At 35.4% G+C, this 18,256-nt stretch overlaps 1 protein-coding gene across 4 annotated transcripts in view; it reads right to left on the bottom strand.

The window, feature by feature from the left end:
- The window catches only part of LOC118204096 (stromal membrane-associated protein 1), an 89,579-nt gene that overhangs the window by 56,038 nt on the left and 15,285 nt on the right, over window positions 1–18,256 (bottom strand). For all 4 annotated transcript variants that reach the window (XM_085808620.1, XM_085808622.1, XM_085808623.1 and 1 more), the window contains exon 2: window positions 3,705–3,838. In XM_085808620.1, the coding sequence (XP_085664746.1) occupies window positions 3,705–3,838 (134 nt within the window). The remainder of the gene's footprint in view (window positions 1–3,704; window positions 3,839–18,256) is intronic.

Below are 18,256 nucleotides of genomic sequence, written 5' to 3'. Positions count from 1 at the left end.
ACCATCTGCTTGATTTGCAGCGACCTCTACCCAATGGTCTATCGGTGACTTGCGTGTTTTCCTGCTGTATCACCTTTCGCCCATAGCCGTTCAACGCTTCTTCCATATGCAAAGCCCTGATTTTTTCCTGGAGGGCTTTTTGAAGCTTATCAAGCGATATGACAAATGTCTCAACGTACTTGGTACCTATGTGGAAAAATAAAGGTATGTCATATCTTTAATGTCTCATTCTATTTTTTGACTTTCATACACAACTCTGACCACAGTCGATAGGGGAAACTTATTTTTCAACTTACCTACGTATCATTAAGTATATTCAAGTTCAATTTCTCTTCTATAATTTAAAATTTTTATTCTGTGTCAGCAAGCAGTGTATGCTCTAAGAAGATGGCATTGCTGCTTTAGACTTAGTTCTTTGCTATGTACATTATGTTACATTACATTTGTTGCATTATCTTTTGACTCATAAAAGAATTACAGTACAAAGTCCAAAATCCGGACGTCCATTATCTGGAATGATCTAAAATCTGAACCACAAAACCACCAACAACGTTTTTCTTGTAGGCTTTACACATGCGCATTTTATCCTCCCTCTGTGCATAATAAAACATCTGGAGAGTCCCCATTCCTAATTTTACTTTGACACTAAATTAAATACCTTGTTATTAAATAAACAATCATTTTAGCATAAAGCAAAATATGATAAATAATGACTAGCCAGGTCGGCATCAGGGATATAAAATAGGTGAATGTTTCAGTTTGAGATGTATGCCAAGTAGACACTCAGCTACGGAGCCAAATTATTAATCTCACAAATTTATGCTTACATGATTGTTTTTCCATAACGAGGTATTTTATTTAGTGCTTAAGTAAAATAAGGAATCAGAATTTTTAAGTGAAAATCTCCATGTTTTATTATGGAAGGAAAAATCAAATGTGCATGCATAAAGCATACCAAAAAAAAAGTTTGTGGCTTTGAGGTCCGGATTTTAGATCATTCCGGATAATGGATGTCCGGATTTCAGACTTTGTACTGTATTATAACCTGCCTAATTGAAATTAAAAATTGGAATTTTTAAGTGAAATGTTTTATTATGGAAGGAAAAATCAAATGCGCATGCGTAAAGCATTAATAAAAAAACAGTTAACCAAAATACTGTGGAATGGAAACAGGCTGGCAATAGAAGTATTACGCTTTGGGGGCAGTAGAAGCATTACGCTTTGTCTCTGGAACAAATCATAATAACAGCAAACTACATGAATATCATTGCTAACTAATAATATCTTTTTATGGCTACGTCTTCACTACTATAAATGGACTCTTCTCTGCCAGAAATATGCTCCTCGACACAAGGCCACAATTGTGCTAATAGCCAGGGGTTCCCAACCCTATGGCCACGGGCCCCATGGCGCCTGCCGATCGTTTAAGATGTGTCCACCACTGCGCGATCACAGTACAAAAGTTTTAGTTTTCAATAAAATTCTACGTGAAAGTTTTCTCATTTTTAATAAAACAGAAATTGCATCCAAAACAGATACCAGCACAAAGCGAAATGCGACCAATCTCTTTTTTTATGTGCATGTATTTATTCACTCTATCCAACTATAAATTCACTTTGAAAAGTAAATGGCGCCTGCCGTTCAACAGGTATTTTTGAATACACATTTAGGGACAAATACACACTGGGGAATTTTGAATACACATTTGGGAACCCCTGTGCTAAGCGGTTTGAGAAACATACTCTGAATTTCAGTTTATGTTCTGGATTCCTAATTTGCCAGATGCTAATCATTTTAGGACCATCTGAAATGTCATGGAGTCCCAGTTCACATTTCACCAATACCTTGGAATTTACAAAAAAAAAAAAAAAAAAAAAAAAAGACTGCTTGCAAATCTGGTAAAATCCTCCTTCACAAGTTTATCAAATGGCTTGCAGAATCTATACTATACTGGGCTGCACACATTTTATGTACAAAAAATGAAACAGCATAGCCCTAACAGGCTTGTGATTACATTTGGTAGATCAATGAATAACAGTTCTCTAAATATGGAAGTAACAGGTATAATTATGTTTTCATCTGGATCCTCTGAACTAAGTACACTGACTCATGTTATTTTAACACTTTAACATGCATATAAATTATTTAAGATCCAACTTAATTGAAGTTTTTCTACATTTTAAAAAAATTTTTATTTTCTTTTATTCCCCCTCCAAACTATTTCGGAAGATTCTTTGACTCTTCAGATTTCTATGTTTTATCATTATTACAAGAAACTATAAACAATAGTCATAGAAAACAGTTTGCTTCAACTCCATTCAAACTGATACTTCATTCTAAAACTTGAATATTTGTTCCACTTTTCTAACGTACCGGTTACCAGTCATCTTTCCCAATGACCACTGGCTCTGAAAAGAAAACCCTCAACCTCTTTCTAAAGTTCCCCCCCTTTTCTTAAATTAAGTAGGGAATACAGAACAAAATTTGGTAAGCAATTTATCACAAGTTCATGGGTTTTAAGGTAAGTATGCTGCATGGCAAAAAAAAAAATTATGGAATGATAAGTACAGTCAAAAGTCGTTAATTCGGACACCCATAATCTGGACTTCAAAGCTAAAATCTTTCTGCGCATGCGCTGCGTTGATGCATGCGCGTCGGCATCTACGCGTGCGCACAAGGCCTTTACGACTGCGCATACGCGTCTGCGCAAGCACAGAATACGTTTTCGCGTGCGCGTTTAATGTATAAGCTAAAATTATACATTAAACGGTATAAGCTAAAATTATCTATTTATCTATTTCAGTTAATGTTGATGATTGCGTTGTTCCTTAATCTTCAAATTGTATCCAGCTTATTATTTTTTTGCAGACTGTAAGAGCAATTTTATAAAAGTAAGCTTGAACTTTCGATTATGTCAAATAGAATTTCCGATGCTGGAGCTCCCAAAGGATTTAGAAAACGAAAGTATGTTTGTTTCGATGTCCATCAAACAAAAAGTGGAATTGCTACAAAAAATGGATAAAGGCATATCCTTTGTTTATCTAACCGTTCCAAAATCTGTTTATCAATTTCATGCTGCTCTGCGCAGGGGGGGGATGTCACGGCACGCAATGAACTGGAAGTTCATCTGTCAGCCATATCATTATCTTCAGGGCAGATGTTTTTATTTTATTCGGCTTATAATTCCTTACTAAATGTAGTATTTCATCACGAAGTACTCCGTCTTTGATATGATTTAAATCAAATTCCTCGTCATTATAAATATCACGAATACAAATCAAATAGTTTTCTGGTTGCAATTTTCTAATTTCGGCTATGCGTAATGTATAATAAAGTAAACAAATAAATATTAAGCTTCTTTTTTTGTAAATTTTGATACCCTTTAGATCATAATTGCTCATTATTTTATAAATCACGGTTTCATATTTTTAATTTTATAATTTCTGCATGCCATCTTACCAGATTTAAACTGATGATCTATTATCCGGAAAAATCGATAATCCGGAATCGCCGAAGTCCCGACGAGTCCGGATTAAAGACTTTTGACTGTACACATTAATTGCTCAGAACTTTAAAAAATATTAACTTCACTTATATCTTTCTTTTTTAATGCATTTAAAATTATGACCTGCCTTATCCAATTCAATACAGTTTTTTTTTTTTTTTTTTTTGTCTACATAAAAAATACAGAAATGCAAACTTACAGCAACCTGCTCTGGGGTCCATGTGTCCAAATTTACAGATTTTACCTTTGATATGTGAACACCGAGATTCCGATGAATCCCAGCACATCTTATGCATAGAAACACCCCAAGATTCCAAGATGCCCATCGAGGACCTAAAGAATTAAAAACATCTTAAAAATCTCAAATGGAACAAAATAAGTTTAAAAATATTTATCATATTTTGCCACTAAAGCAAAAATAAAAGCCAACAGTATACTTCAGGCAAAATTAAACTGAAAGTGCATAAATAACATACATCCAACAACAAGTATATTCAACAAAAATATTTTAGCACTTAACTTTTAAGTTACTATATTAAATTAAAATTTATATTTGCTCAGTGACATGCAATTTTATTAACTGATGCTGATGTGAAAACCATTAATCAACTTTGATTAAATGAAAAACTATCAACTTCAACAACTGCAATACTTTGATTCAATTGGTAGCTAAATCCATTATAGCTATCCCCTAGAAAAAATATGAATTTAAATCCATCTTCAGAGCTTTTTACTAGTGAACTCTACTGTAAATAACTGTCTAATTTTAATTTTTTTTATCCTTTTGAACTTTTAGGATTCCAGTCAAAGATGCTCAATGACACAAAAATCCAAGAATAATGCATAAAGGGTGAAGACCGTTTACCCATCACTGCCTCAAATGCACAAGTTTAGAGCTTTTGTCGAACAAAGCCACACCTAGGCATTTTTTCACTTGAGGCAAAAAGGCAACACACCCCTATATACAATGTTATTAACTCTATTGCTATACCACTTTTTTTATACTCAGCAAAGTTAGCTATATTAAATCATGCTATAACTTTTATCACATTTTTTATATATTAAAAAAGTTAACATGCATAATAATTTTAATTTTTAAATGAAACATTAAAAAGTACTTTTTTGATACATAGCTAACTGCACTAAAATACAAAAAATATCGTGCTAGTAATCAAGCTTTTTTGTAATTTTTCTTTTGAAATGTAATTGCAAATTTTTCTTGATTTTAATAATGCTAAATCAACTGATTTTTTTTTCAAAATTTACTTGATTAATTTATGATCTACACAAAAGAAAGTGATATTTGAAAACTTTTAAAGTCAAGAGAAGATCTTTTTTATTATTTAAAGTCTTCTAAAGCTTTCTTCCCCCTAAAAATAGCAATTGCTAATCGTAAAAATACTTTGAACACAGTTTCCCATTTTAAACATGAATAAACTAAACTGTATTCCTACATAATTTAAAAAACATCATGATTTGTTTTAGCGACCAGAATTATTGAAAAATAGAATATTTTCTAATGCTAGATATTTCTGACAGAATATCTGGATTTTGAAAACTAGCCATTTCTAATGGGATACCTGGATGTTTTATAACTTTTGTATATTTTAATGTTAAGTTCAAAGCTGGTCTTTTTTAAATACTTAAGCATCCCTCTCCTTAAGCAGATTATCCTTGCATGCAGAGCAGTGCCTACATATTTTTTCACCCGAGGCAAAGCATTAAATGTGTGCCCCTGTATACAATAGTTACTTACCTATTTGTGGCGGGGGAGGAGAACAAAAAAATAATACTAAATGATGTTTGAAAATATAACATTATACAAGCAAGCACAATATACAGATGGAGGACAAAATAATACGAACGCCTGTGAAATAATGGAAAATCTTTATTAATAGGGGGTTGGCCCATCCTTTGCCTGAAGTACAGATTGAATGCAACGTGGGATAGATGCATAAAGGTCATGGACAATATTTAAAGGAATATTAAGCCATTCCTCCCGCAGAGCGGTCTCTAATTCCGAAAGTCCGGATGGAGGTGGAAATCGGGAACGAAGTTTGGACTTCAAATATGCCCATAAATGTTCAATAATATTTCAGTCTGGAGAGTGAGGGGGGCCAAGCGAGATGTTTAATTGCATAGTCCTCCTATTCGAACCATACTTGAATATACCTAGCAGTGTGGATGGGAGTTTTGTCATCTTCAAAAAGCGGTCACTCCCCAGGGAATACAGTCTGGACAAAAGAACGGACATGATCTCCTAAAATACTTAGATAACAACTGGATGTGATCCTCCCATGCAGAATAACAAGTGACCCAAGACCACACCAAGATATCGCACGCCATACCATAACAGCGCCACCCGACGCTTCACAGTCGGCAAGAGGCAGTCCGGATGAAATGCTTCAATGGGCGTTCTCCAGACATAAATGCGTCCGGTCATCTGAAATAGGGTAAATGATGACTCATGATCATATTACTTGTTGCCACTGCTGTGGGGACCAGCCTTTGTGATCTCTGAACCATTGGCGTCGCTTGAAAGCATTAGTTGCTCTCACCAAAAGTTTACGAATCGCCACTCTGCCATAAATGTTCGCAGCATGAAGTTCCCTTTTGACAGTTTTTGTTGAAACGGGGTCCTGGATCTGACTGTTCATTTCGGACGTTATCTCAGATAATGATTGCTTGTGCTTTCGGGCTACTATGCACTTCAAGACCCGTCTATCCCTATCTGCCAGCTTTGACTTTCGGCCACTGTTGTGCTTTGAAGATGTTGTCTTACCCTCTTTCGTGTACGCTGTCATAACGGCTGATACCGTACTCCTTGCAAACCTCACAAGGTTTGCTGTTTCTGTAACCGATGCACCACTTAAACTCGCTCCAAATAACATTCCCCTTTGGAACTTTGACAGGTCTGACATTTCAACTTCTCACAGACAGTTCGATCGAAGCATGCAATGCAGGTGACTGCTGGTGTGAAATACTATGTCATACTTTTCCACAGGTGTTCGCATTATTTTGTCCTACATCTGCATATATATGTATGTGTGTGTGTGTGCATTATTGCATATATATACATATAATCACACATATAGAAAAAATTAACTACAGTTATATATATTTTATGCTCATTAAAAGTAACTACTTCAAATGAAAATACAATAACTCTTACAGTAATATTTAATCATAACGTTGTATATTCCACAAAGTGAAACATATATAATGATTAACAATTCTGAAATTGAAAACATCAAAAATATGCTTTTAGAAAAAAATGGCAAATAATATTAAGTAGTATAAATAAAGCACCTGCTCAAAAATTTATGACAAACTTTTCAAGCATATTTAAAATTTAATTTTTCTTGCTTTTAAAGAAGCAAAATCATCAATAATTTTTTTCAAAATCTATTTGATTACTTTACTCATGTTCTGTAGAGGGAATGGCCATGTTTGAAATTTTTTTCTTGGCCTAGTGAAGATCTCATATAGTTCTTTATTATTTTAAGTTTGCTAAAGCTTCTTTCGCCACAAGCTACAGTAACTGGTAATGTTAAAAAAATTTTTTAATGCTGCTTCCAAATTCGGATAGGAATGAACTAAATTATTTTTAAAAGTTCTGAGCTTGTAGCTGTTTTTGTTATAAGGATTTTAAGTTTTACTAATGTTTTATTTTATTTTAAAACTTTGCTATCCTCTCTCATTTTCCATTTCCGAGCAGAATAAGCACGAGTAAGATTGTTATGTAAATGAGTTTGTAAACTGCAGAGGTACTTAAGAAGTGGCTTCTAGCCGAGAGAAGAGGAGAGCCTTCCTGTTGCCCTGCCATGTGCATGCTTTTCAGTCAGTTCATGTCTGCTTTTAAGGCCAGAACTTAGTTACTGCTGATATACGAGATGTACTGTAGTATTTGCATTTTGCTCACTACATATGTAGAGTCAACAGGCCAGTCTTCGCATTAATAGTCTCTGACAGAACTTAAGTTTAATTCTTATTTAGTTAAGTTCATTTTAAGTGTATATTTCTTGTTTTCTATGTTTTAGGTCAAACGTGCTGGTCTCTGTATCCCAAAGTGCAGGAGTGGCTATACGCTGTGAGAAATAAAGGGGTAAAGTTAACCCTTCTTACTTATGTTGTCTGTTCCACACACACATGAACATAGCTTGAGTAAGCTCCTTATTCCCATTCAGGATTACTAGATGTTTCCAAAGGCAATTAGAAGGAATAGCAGTCTTGACATTGTGTCCAGAATTATTGAAATAGCATTGTTTTTAAAACTAGATATTTCTGACTGAATTTCTTCAGCATTCATATCATTTGGATATTTAAGTTCTAAGTTATAAGCTGCAGCCTTTAAATTACTTAAATCTAATGACATTAATTGTTCACCAGTTAGAAACTGAAAATTAGAAGGGATTTCATTTAACTTTTCACATTGCCACTTCAATTGCGAAATTAAAACGTCGAACACTTCTTTAATTTCTATAAGATATATTTTTCTGAAAAACTACAATTTATATCAATTAATTCCTCACAGTTTCATTTATTAACTTTTCGTTTTAGTTTCTCTTCAAATTCTCATGATATATTCATCTTTAAAGCTGAAGTTTAAAAATTTTTCAAAATGCACTGAGAAATATTTTCTCTCATTTCCTGTAAAAGGCACAGATATTCTATTAAGCATGTGGCTTTATAGACAGTTATAGATTTTGACTACAAGGCTTTATTTACTTTTTCAATTTCTTGCAGTATTTAATTCCACGCAGATAACAAACATAAAAATTTTAAATTGATTTGTTTCAAAACGCTGTTATTTTCAGCTCATTGCAAAGTTTTGTGATTTAAGGCCATATCTTTCAATAATATATATAATTCTGTTATTTGTAGATCGAATTCTTTAACAGCATTTGCTTTTGATGACCATAGTGTATCCGTATGACCTTTTAAATTTTCAAACATATTTCATTTTCTTTTAAATTTCTTTTAAATTTTATAATGTTTTCAAAACAGACATAAGTGCATCCCATCTACTCGTTGAAGATACAAAAAATTATAAATACTCAGTACAGTGCCAAAAAATATTAACATACTTGATTTTGTTGAAGTGGCACTTTTGCATACTAAATCTAAACTATGAACCGAACAAGGAATATATATAGCTTGATCATTTCTTTGGAAAATAATGGCTTGCACACCTTTCAACTGTCCAGCCATATTAGACCCGCTATCATAACCTTGTTCTCGAACATTTCGAATGACGAGGCCATCTTTTCTAACTTCTAAATAATTTCATTTGCTAAACGACTACCAGTTTTCTCTTTTGTTTCTATAAAATCTATAAAGCTTTCATCAATAAATATAGATTCATCTTTTATGTACACGTATCTATTAATCTGACACAGTTGTTCATGATGCGAAAAATGTGGTGTACAATCAAATATCAAAGAAAAATAGTTTGCCTTTTTTTTTTATCCTAGAACAAATTTCAAATCGAACACAATTACCTAAGAGTAATATAAAGTCATCTTGTACTTTATTAGATAAATAAGAAACAGATTCCTTTCTGTGATTAGCTATATGATAGGCAATATTTCTATCATAATGACTAATTAAATTTAGAAACATTCCTGCACTTGAACTGCAAATAATTTCAAGCATACATACCTCTAAGAGGTAAATTGTGTTTTGCACAAAACAGAATGATGTCTAATATAACGCGCAAGATATGACGCTTTTTTTTTTTTTTTTTTTTATTCTACTGCTTTATGCAAGGAATCATCTATGAAACCACCTCCTTTAAGTTTTTTTTCAAAGCATTTCCATTGATGATAAGCATCACGATGAAACGCAGAAGTTTCATGATCGGAAATTCGGTTTAAGTTTTTCCAATCTTTGAAACCTCTTTTTGGATTGGAAATAAATAGAATTTGCCTTACTTTTAGTAAAAAGAACGCATGGAAAGCAGAATAACCAGAGATATCTTTTTGAATAAAAGCCAGTTGCAATGTATTAACTTCCCTTTAGAACACTTCTTAAAAAACCATTCTCTGGAAAATCTGCCATCCTCTGAAGTAGATTCCCTGAAATCAGCATCATGTCCTTGATCTGGTTCATGTTCTATTAAGAAGAATTTTATTTCTGAAATTGTTGGCCATGATGGAGGATCATTGAAGTTAATCAGTTTATTGGTTACGTTACCCTACTCGTTTCCAGAAATTTCAGTTACTGTAAAGGCCCTTATTTTCGCGAAAATGAATATATCGGTGATTTTGCAAGTTGAAAATTTTCAAAAGTACCTAAGTAAAGTTGAGAAATTATAAAAGTACATCTTTTGCATAAAGCATTTTAAGAAACTTCCTTTTGTCCAAAAACTTCGTCCCCCCCTGTTCCCGTCTAAATGAGGAGTTCAAGCGTTTGCTGAAGAATGAGTTTATTGAGTGGTATTCTAATGAGCTTCAATTTCTAGAGGAAAAAGAATCTGTGTATTTGCGAATATCACGACTAAAACCAATTCACGCTTCTTGGCTTGTGCGTGTATTTAACGGTATTGAAGCCAAACATGAGATAATTTTAAATAGCTTCAAAGGTGGTATAAATAGTATTCTAAGTGAATGAGCTGCCTTCTATTAATTTTATTGTTTTATATTCAAGAAATATAGTTGTATATTATTCAAAAATTAGTTATAAGAAAGAAAGTTGTCAAGAAAAATAAATCATTAAATTTTGGGTAAGAGAAAAATTTGATTTTTTATTATTATTTGAGGCGGAAAAAAAAGTATTTCGCAAGGCTTAAATTGTCGCGATTACGACGGGTTCACGAAAATAAGGGCCTTTACAGTACTTGTTTGCTTTTATTTGAATAAAAGTTGTTATATTCTCCAACTTCAACCACATTTTCTTCTGAGCTATCTGTTATTACTTTTTTTGGATGAATTACTTATTTCATTTGAATTTCCTCATTTGCTGGCCAGCCTTGTTACTGTAAAGTGCAGCTTTGATGAACGTAATTTCTTAATTTTTTCCTTCTTTTGTATTCAGCTCCACTGGGTTTTTCTCAATGCCATCTGTAAAAAAATTCGATTTTTGAATGATTCCGATTAAGAATTTATCTGAATTTTACTTTTCGTCACATGCCATAAACTACCTTTGACACAGCATTTGGTATTTCTGCTTGACTATGAATAAGATTGTCTTTTGAAACGCATTTAAAAAGCTGTATTTAGCTAATTATAGTGTTCCATTTTCCTTCTTTGCAGATTTTGGATCATTTCCGTTATTAGGTAAGATGCTCCAAACAATTTTCTCTGTAAAGTTATATTTACAGTATCTGCAGAATCTGCATAAACGTATGAATGTTTCTTGCACTGTGATAAAACAACGATTCCTAGAACCCTAAAATTTTGAATAACATAATACTCCACCCTAATAGAGGCATCTGGAGGCCCAAATTTGGAACTGGGAATTTGTTTTATTATCTGTTTCATATTTTGCAAAGCATTTATAAATGTTTGATTAAGAAACTAAACGATTTCAAAACAAGCAATGGTAAAGTGGAAAAAAACATTTTCATCTCTAGCATGCGAGACTGTGTATCGGAAATTCTAAAGATATGCTCTTTTTAAATTATATGATATTGTTGTTGAATTGAATTTTATGATTTAAGTGCGAAGAACATGATATTTAATAAATAAAGGTAACACGTAAAACGTTAAAACAAAACTGCCCTTCGGGCGTAATATAACATCTGAAGGCTTTCAAAATCTTTTTTCCCCTGTGTGTGTAATTTTATTATGATTTAAAACTATTGGTTTCTATGGGAGGACTTCCTGAGGGAAACTGGCTCGTATACACATTACACATGGGGAAAGCCACTAAAACACCGATGTGGCCAGCCCATTCGTGAGATTCGAACCGAACTACCTGTGTTCAGTGACCCTAACCCTACCCCTTGGCTGCTGGTGGACTTATTAGCAGAATTATAGTGCCTTATTATTAAATTATGCTATAAAGTAACAATGCTATAAGACTGAGGGTATGTTCATGAAATAAAACTTTTGTAATCTATTAGTATTAAAAAAAATTATCGTTTCTTTGCAAACTTAAAAAAAAAAAAAAAAAAAAGAAAAAAAGAAAAAAAAAACTGTTCATAGCAGAGTTCTTATTTCTATACTGTAAAAAAGATATTGATTATTATTAATTTTCTATTTAATGTGTCAAAATGCTGGTTTGACAAGGACTTCAATTGCAGGAGACCTACATCGATTATTTTTACTTTAGTACTTCCATTGCGAAAATATCTTTTAATTATTTTCACAGAATAAAATCTTTTGAGAAGGGTGAATATCTAAAATATGCAGTTCTTATATATATAAGAAATTAAAATAACAGCAATGTAAATATTTAAAAAAGAAGTATTACTAATATATGCATGAAAAAATTGCAATACAAATTAATCACACATACAGAACAGATTAGTATAATTTTTGTTATATATTTTATATTGAAAAATTATTTTCCTTTATGTTAATTATACAATAAATTATTTAAAATAAAACAATTTGATGCATGTGTGATAGCTGAATGCAGCAACTGGCCATACTGTAATAACGAATCAATTTTATTTCTTTTCCTGAAGAAAATAGTTTTCATAGAAACAGAAAATAAAAATTAAAAAAAAAAAAAAAAAGAAGAAGAAGAAGAAGAAACAACATTAAGAAAGAAATATTTTCTTTCTAAAAGAAATATTTTTCTAATTTTAATTGTAAAATAAATTGCGCAGTTTTAATGTAAGCATGAAAAAAAAAAAAAATAAACAAATAAATAAAACTTAGTTTGCTATTAGATTGCAATGCGAATTAATCATATTATAAATTTAAATGATTGAAATTGTTTATTTCTAAAAACATTTAAAGTAAACGTAATTCATTTACTCTTATCTATTTACCATTGCTTTCATGGCATCGCACATCTCTCTTAGCCACATTTTTTAGCCTTAAATTCCTGCATTAAACTTTCCCCTTAAAAAATGAGATTTTACTTCACATCATACCTCAGCATATTCTGCTGCGTGTTGGTCATAATACTTTTTTGTGTCATTGTTTTCGAACTACAAACTACTACGTGCGAGTTAGTGGCTTTCTCTGATAAGTTGTGATGGCTGTCCATACCGGTTTTTTTTTTAGTCTATTTTTGGCGGTACATGGATACCGAGTTTGTGCAATTCTTCGACTTATTTTGGCACCAAAATCACTGCTACACAAAGATAAAATAACAAGTCAAAGAACTGCACAAACTCGGCATCCATGTACACACTGACCTATTTCCTATTTTCACTTGAAAAAAAAAAAAAAAAAAAATCACAGAATTGCACAAATTTAGCATTACGCACTCCCTTGACCTTGTCCATGTATGCATTGATATAATTTCATTTAAAAGTCAAAGGAACACCCAATTCTAGAGTATATGTACGGAAGATTCAACTACTCAGGTTACCATAAATGAAACGACAACTTTGCGATAACGTAAGGGGTACCCTTCAGTCTACTCTAACCTCAGATGGTATCCTTTACAATGAACCTTCTCTAAGACAACTCAATCTTAAAACTACCACTTGAATTTGGTCTTTTGCGACTATCCTTGAGAAGTCATATTTAATACTGAAGTTTTGTTTATGTTGTCAGAAGTATTGGCCACTTTCAAAAGGGATCATATTACATGGATGGGAATCTGCAGAATACGGCCATTGCATTCAAAACAATTAAGGTAACATGACTGACCAAAATTATTTAGTTCTTAAGAATCCAGCATTCATCTGGCTCTTAGAAGACTTTTTTCCCCTTACATACCCCCAGGGGGAATGCGATTCATACCAGTAGTCTTTTGTCTTTTGCATGCGCGAGAGCCTTGTGAAATTCAAAGCGAGTTAGTTGGTCCATCTCAGAAAGAACGTCGGGTGCCGTCCAGTACTATCTGAGTTTAAACGTGGTCAACTAGCGGTCATTTGCTGGTCGCATCCCGTGTGGAGTTGGACCTTATCGTGGTCCGGGGGCTCCCTCGCAAGAGGGTCTAAATCAACTCCACCCGCCAAGTAGCAGGTCCGGTGAGAACCCCAGGGTACCGGTTCTGTGAACAGCAGCTACCACGTAAGTTGGACCCCTAACGGTTCATGTGGTAGTCCCATAGGAAGATAGGACACAATCCCTACACCCCACGTACGCAGTACAGGCACAAAGTACGATGGCGGGCAAGCGTTCCAAAGATTCTAAGAGATCTGATGATCCAGATAGCGAAGGGCTATCAGAGAATCAAAACTCCAACAGCGGAGGGCCGTTGGAAAAGGAACATCACACGGAGCAGAGCAGACCAGAAGGTCCTAACAAAGACAATTTGTCGGTCAAAGCTCCAAAAACAGATAGATCACACAAACAGAAAGTACACAAAAGCTCCAAAGAGCATGACATTGATCCGGTGGATCTGTCGTCTATGCAGAAAGCACATGAGTGCTTGATAAATCCAGAAGGACTGTTAGCCAAAGAGGCCGTTCCTAGAAAATTAGTCAACAAAATTAGAGATGAGTTCGTAGGATTATTAGATCTAGTGACTAGGCAAAATCTAAAAATAGCGCAACTGGAAGGACAGTTGGAACAGACGCAGCACTTAGAAGATTACGTCCAAGGACTAATCACAGTGGAGAAAAAGACTTTTGCCGAGGTCGCCAGAACAAGATCCAGATCGAGAAATAAGAGCAGACGAGAGATGAAAAGATCAGTGTCAAAAAAGAGAGAGGAAGGTCAGGAACATGTCTTATTGGTATATCCCACCAAGGACAAAGAATGCACCTCAGACGAACTAAAAGAAAAGTTAGTGCAGTCAATTAACCTGACTAAACTAAAGATAGGGATTAAAAGAGTCAAGAAGATAAACAAAGGAGGCTTGCTCATAGAAGTACCTAACAAAGATGACCTAGCTATCCTAAAGGACGCCATCAAAGAAAACAGGAAAACAAAAGATAACATGGAGACCAGAATTCCAGCCAAATGGAAACCCAGAGTTATCATATATAATGTAAACTCCGAAATTGAGAAAGACAAAGTGACAAAGTTAATTAGGAAACAAAACGAGAAACTGGAAAATGGAGAAATGGAAACTCTTTTCCCTATAAGAGCCAAATACGGCCAACACTGGGTATTATCAGTAGACCCAGCAACTTTCCAGACGATGACAACTATGGAGAAAGTCAATATCAAATGGTCTCGACTAAGAGTCAAAGAATACCTCAAAGTATCCCGTTGTGCAAAATGCTTGGGATTCAATCACGGTACGAAGAACTGCACGAGTCAAAGGGTCTGTGCAGGTTGCGGAGACCACGACCATGAAATGAAGGAATGTAAAGCAAAAGAGAAAAAATGCATAAACTGCGCGATGGCAAATACCAAATTCAATGCAGGTTTCAATCCGAACCACGACGCCAGAAGTACAAAATGTCCATGCTATGAAAGAGAGTTAGAAAAAGTCATAAGTAGAACCGACTATGGACTGTGAAATCTTACAACTAAACTTACAGCACTCTAGGAGTGCGACAGAAAATATGAAGATAAAATTAGCACAAAATGACAGAATAAAAATAGCATGCGTGCAAGAACCGTACATCGTGAAAAACAAGATGTACGGACTACCAATAGTATACAGAAAGTACTATTACGAGAAAAATGCCAAAGCCGCAGTAATAATAACAGACAACAAAATCCCAGTCTGTCAGGTGTACAGTGATCCCCTGATAGTAGCACTCAGAATAGAGACAGCAGTCCCATTCCTGCTAATTTCGGCGTACTGCCCACCTTCACAAGAGATGAATGAAATAATAGCAACAATGCAAAAATTGATTATGGATAATGTAATGACTACAATAGTATGTGGTGATCTAAACGCGAAACACCCCATTTGGAGCCCGAACCCAGCAGACCCAAGAGGTACTAAAGTCTGCGAATTCTTAGCAGCAACAGGACTAACGGTGATAAACGATGATCAAACAACCCCAACCTTTGCAGGAGCAAGGGGAAATTCATGGGTTGACCTTACTCTAAACAAGCAAATAGATGAAAACATTCATTTACAAAACTGGAGAATAGATGATGATGAAAACGGAAGTGATCACAACAACATTTACTTTGAAGTGTTCATAGGTACACTCCCAATAACGAAAAGTAAAAGAGTTCATGTAGAGAAAACTGACTGGCTGGACTTTAAACAAAAAAATTATGTGCAAATATAAACTCCAAGAGATCCAGACTATAGAAGATATTGATGAACATATAAGTCAAGCCACTCGGCTGATCCACGAAGCCTACGAAAACACCAGAAGAGACCGTAACTCCAGTACTCTCAGGAAAAGATACACCCCATGGTGGTCTCCAGAAATAGGTCAGATGAGAAAACTCATACGCGCCCTCAGGAAGAGATTCCAGAAGGCTCCGCCTGAAGTAAGACCACAATACAGGCAAAAGTACAAAATTTATGCAGCGAAGTATAAAAAGACGTTGTACAAAGAGAAAAGGAAATACTGGAACGACTACTGGGAAAGTATTACCACGAACACCCCATTCGGTACTTACTTCGAGATGATCAAAAATAAACGTACGAGTCCGCTCCAGATAAGTGCGATTGAAAAAGAAGATGGCACGATGACTAGAACATTAGCAGAAGCGATTGAAGTGATTATAAAACATCACTTTCCAGAAGACGATCAAAATGATGATGACGCACATCACGCCCAAATCCGAAGTGACTCCGAGTTTCCACCAGATACAACAAATGACCTCCCATTCACGAAAGAGGAAATCCAGAGGACGGTGGACGGAGTGAAGAAGAAGAAAGCCCCAGGGCTAGACCACTTAACAATTAACGCAGTAGAAGAATTAAGAATAGCGAATGAAGACAGCTTCTGCAAATTAATGAATAGCTGCCTAGACCACGGTTATTTTCCTGACTCCTGGAAGAACGCTGAACTAGTGCTTTTCCCAAAAGACGGAAAGGACAAAAAAAAAAACCAAACGCATATAGACCCATATGCCTGCTCTCAGCTTGGGGTAAGGTGTTGGATAAGCTGGTCATGCAAAGACTCACTTACCACCTAGAAAAGAACAACCTTCTAAATGACAAGCAATTCGGGTTTCGAAAAGGAAAGAGTACGGTTGATGCTGTCGACCACCTACAACATATGATCCAGAGAAATAGGCAAGAAAATCAGCACACCTGCGTCATCTCACTGGATGTCGCCTCGGCGTTCAACCAGTTGCGGTGGCCAGGTCTTAAAAAGAGATTGAAAGAGCTAAGATGCCCCAGAAACATCTATAATTTAATAGACAGCTATCTCATGAGAAGGAAGGTCACCTACAATAGAGATGGTCTTAGCATCACAAAAGAATACTACAAAGGCGCGCCTCAAGGGTCGAACATCGGCCCCATCCTATGGATCATAATGGCAGACTCCGTCTTACAGATAGACTTCGAAGATGCAGCTACAATCCAGGCCTACGCGGATGATTTTATTATAATCATCAAAGGAGGTAATCGCACAATCATAGAGAGAAAGGCAGCAATCGCCCTTAGCAAACTTACAGAATGGAGTACAAGAAATAAACTCTAATTCAGCGTGGAAAAACACGCAGATGATACTATTACCGAAAGATACTAAAATAGAGTCAAATCCTCCTTCCTCGCATCAAGTGGAATAACATCCCACTGCGAAGGCAAGACACCCTGCAATACCTGGGTTTTCTGCTGGACAAGAAACTTACCTGGATTCCCCATTTAACCGAACTGAGAAATAAGATGAATATCATCATAAACAGCATAAATCGAACCATGAATGAAAGATGGACATTAAGAGGGAAAATTATGAAAGATCTCTACCTCCGGGCAGTGGAAAGAATGATTCTCTATGGCAGTCCAGTATGGATGTCGGACACCGTCAGAGTACAGACGAAACTAGCACAAATACAAAGGATCGCCCTGCTAAAAATGACATCAGCATTCACAACTACCTCTACGGCAGCCTTGCAGATCTTAGCAGGAGTCCTGCCCCTCGATCTCAAGGCGCACAGAGAAAAGATGATTTACCGAATGCTCCACTATAAAGAAGATGCCATTCATGATGGCATATGTATACTACAATTCGATGCAATAGAGAAAGTACGAGACGATGCTCAATTACATCCAGCAACCCCTAGAAGGATTCCATGGTCAAAGACCCTGCCCTCCGGACAAGGACTAGAGATATTTACAGATGGATCTCATATAAACAATCAAGTAGGCGCCGCATTCGTGGCGTTCTACCACGGACAAGAAATACACAGAGAAGGCTACAGGCTCTCAGATGACGCAACGGTATACCAAGCAGAGTCACAGGACCTCAAAAAGGCAGCCCTATGGGCAGGAGAACACCCATCAGAACAGATAAGCTTCTTTACAGACAGCATGAGTGTTCTACAAGCGCTGAGTAAAAAAGGAAAAGTAGCGGAACATGCCGCAACGCTAAGAGAAATACTAAATTCATTAGACCGAAGGACTCTCCTATGCTGGGTTAGAGGGCACACTGGACTCCACGGAAACGAGCTGGCGGACGCTCATGCCAAGGCAGCAACTTCCAGACCAGCAATAGACGTAGAAGTTCCAATATCGACAGATGCAGCTAAACGCCTCATCACAAAATACCTCTGTGACGTGTGGCAAGATAGATGGCACGAAGAAGACAAT

The sequence above is a fragment of the Stegodyphus dumicola genome, chromosome X1 (genome assembly GCF_044657685.1).
Source record: "Stegodyphus dumicola isolate Sdum_Otavi_A_Nest chromosome X1, ASM4465768v1".
Lineage (NCBI taxonomy): Eukaryota > Metazoa > Arthropoda > Arachnida > Araneae > Eresidae > Stegodyphus > Stegodyphus dumicola.
Note: the sequence above shows the minus strand (reverse complement) of the source record. Positions and strands in the feature narration are given on the sequence as shown.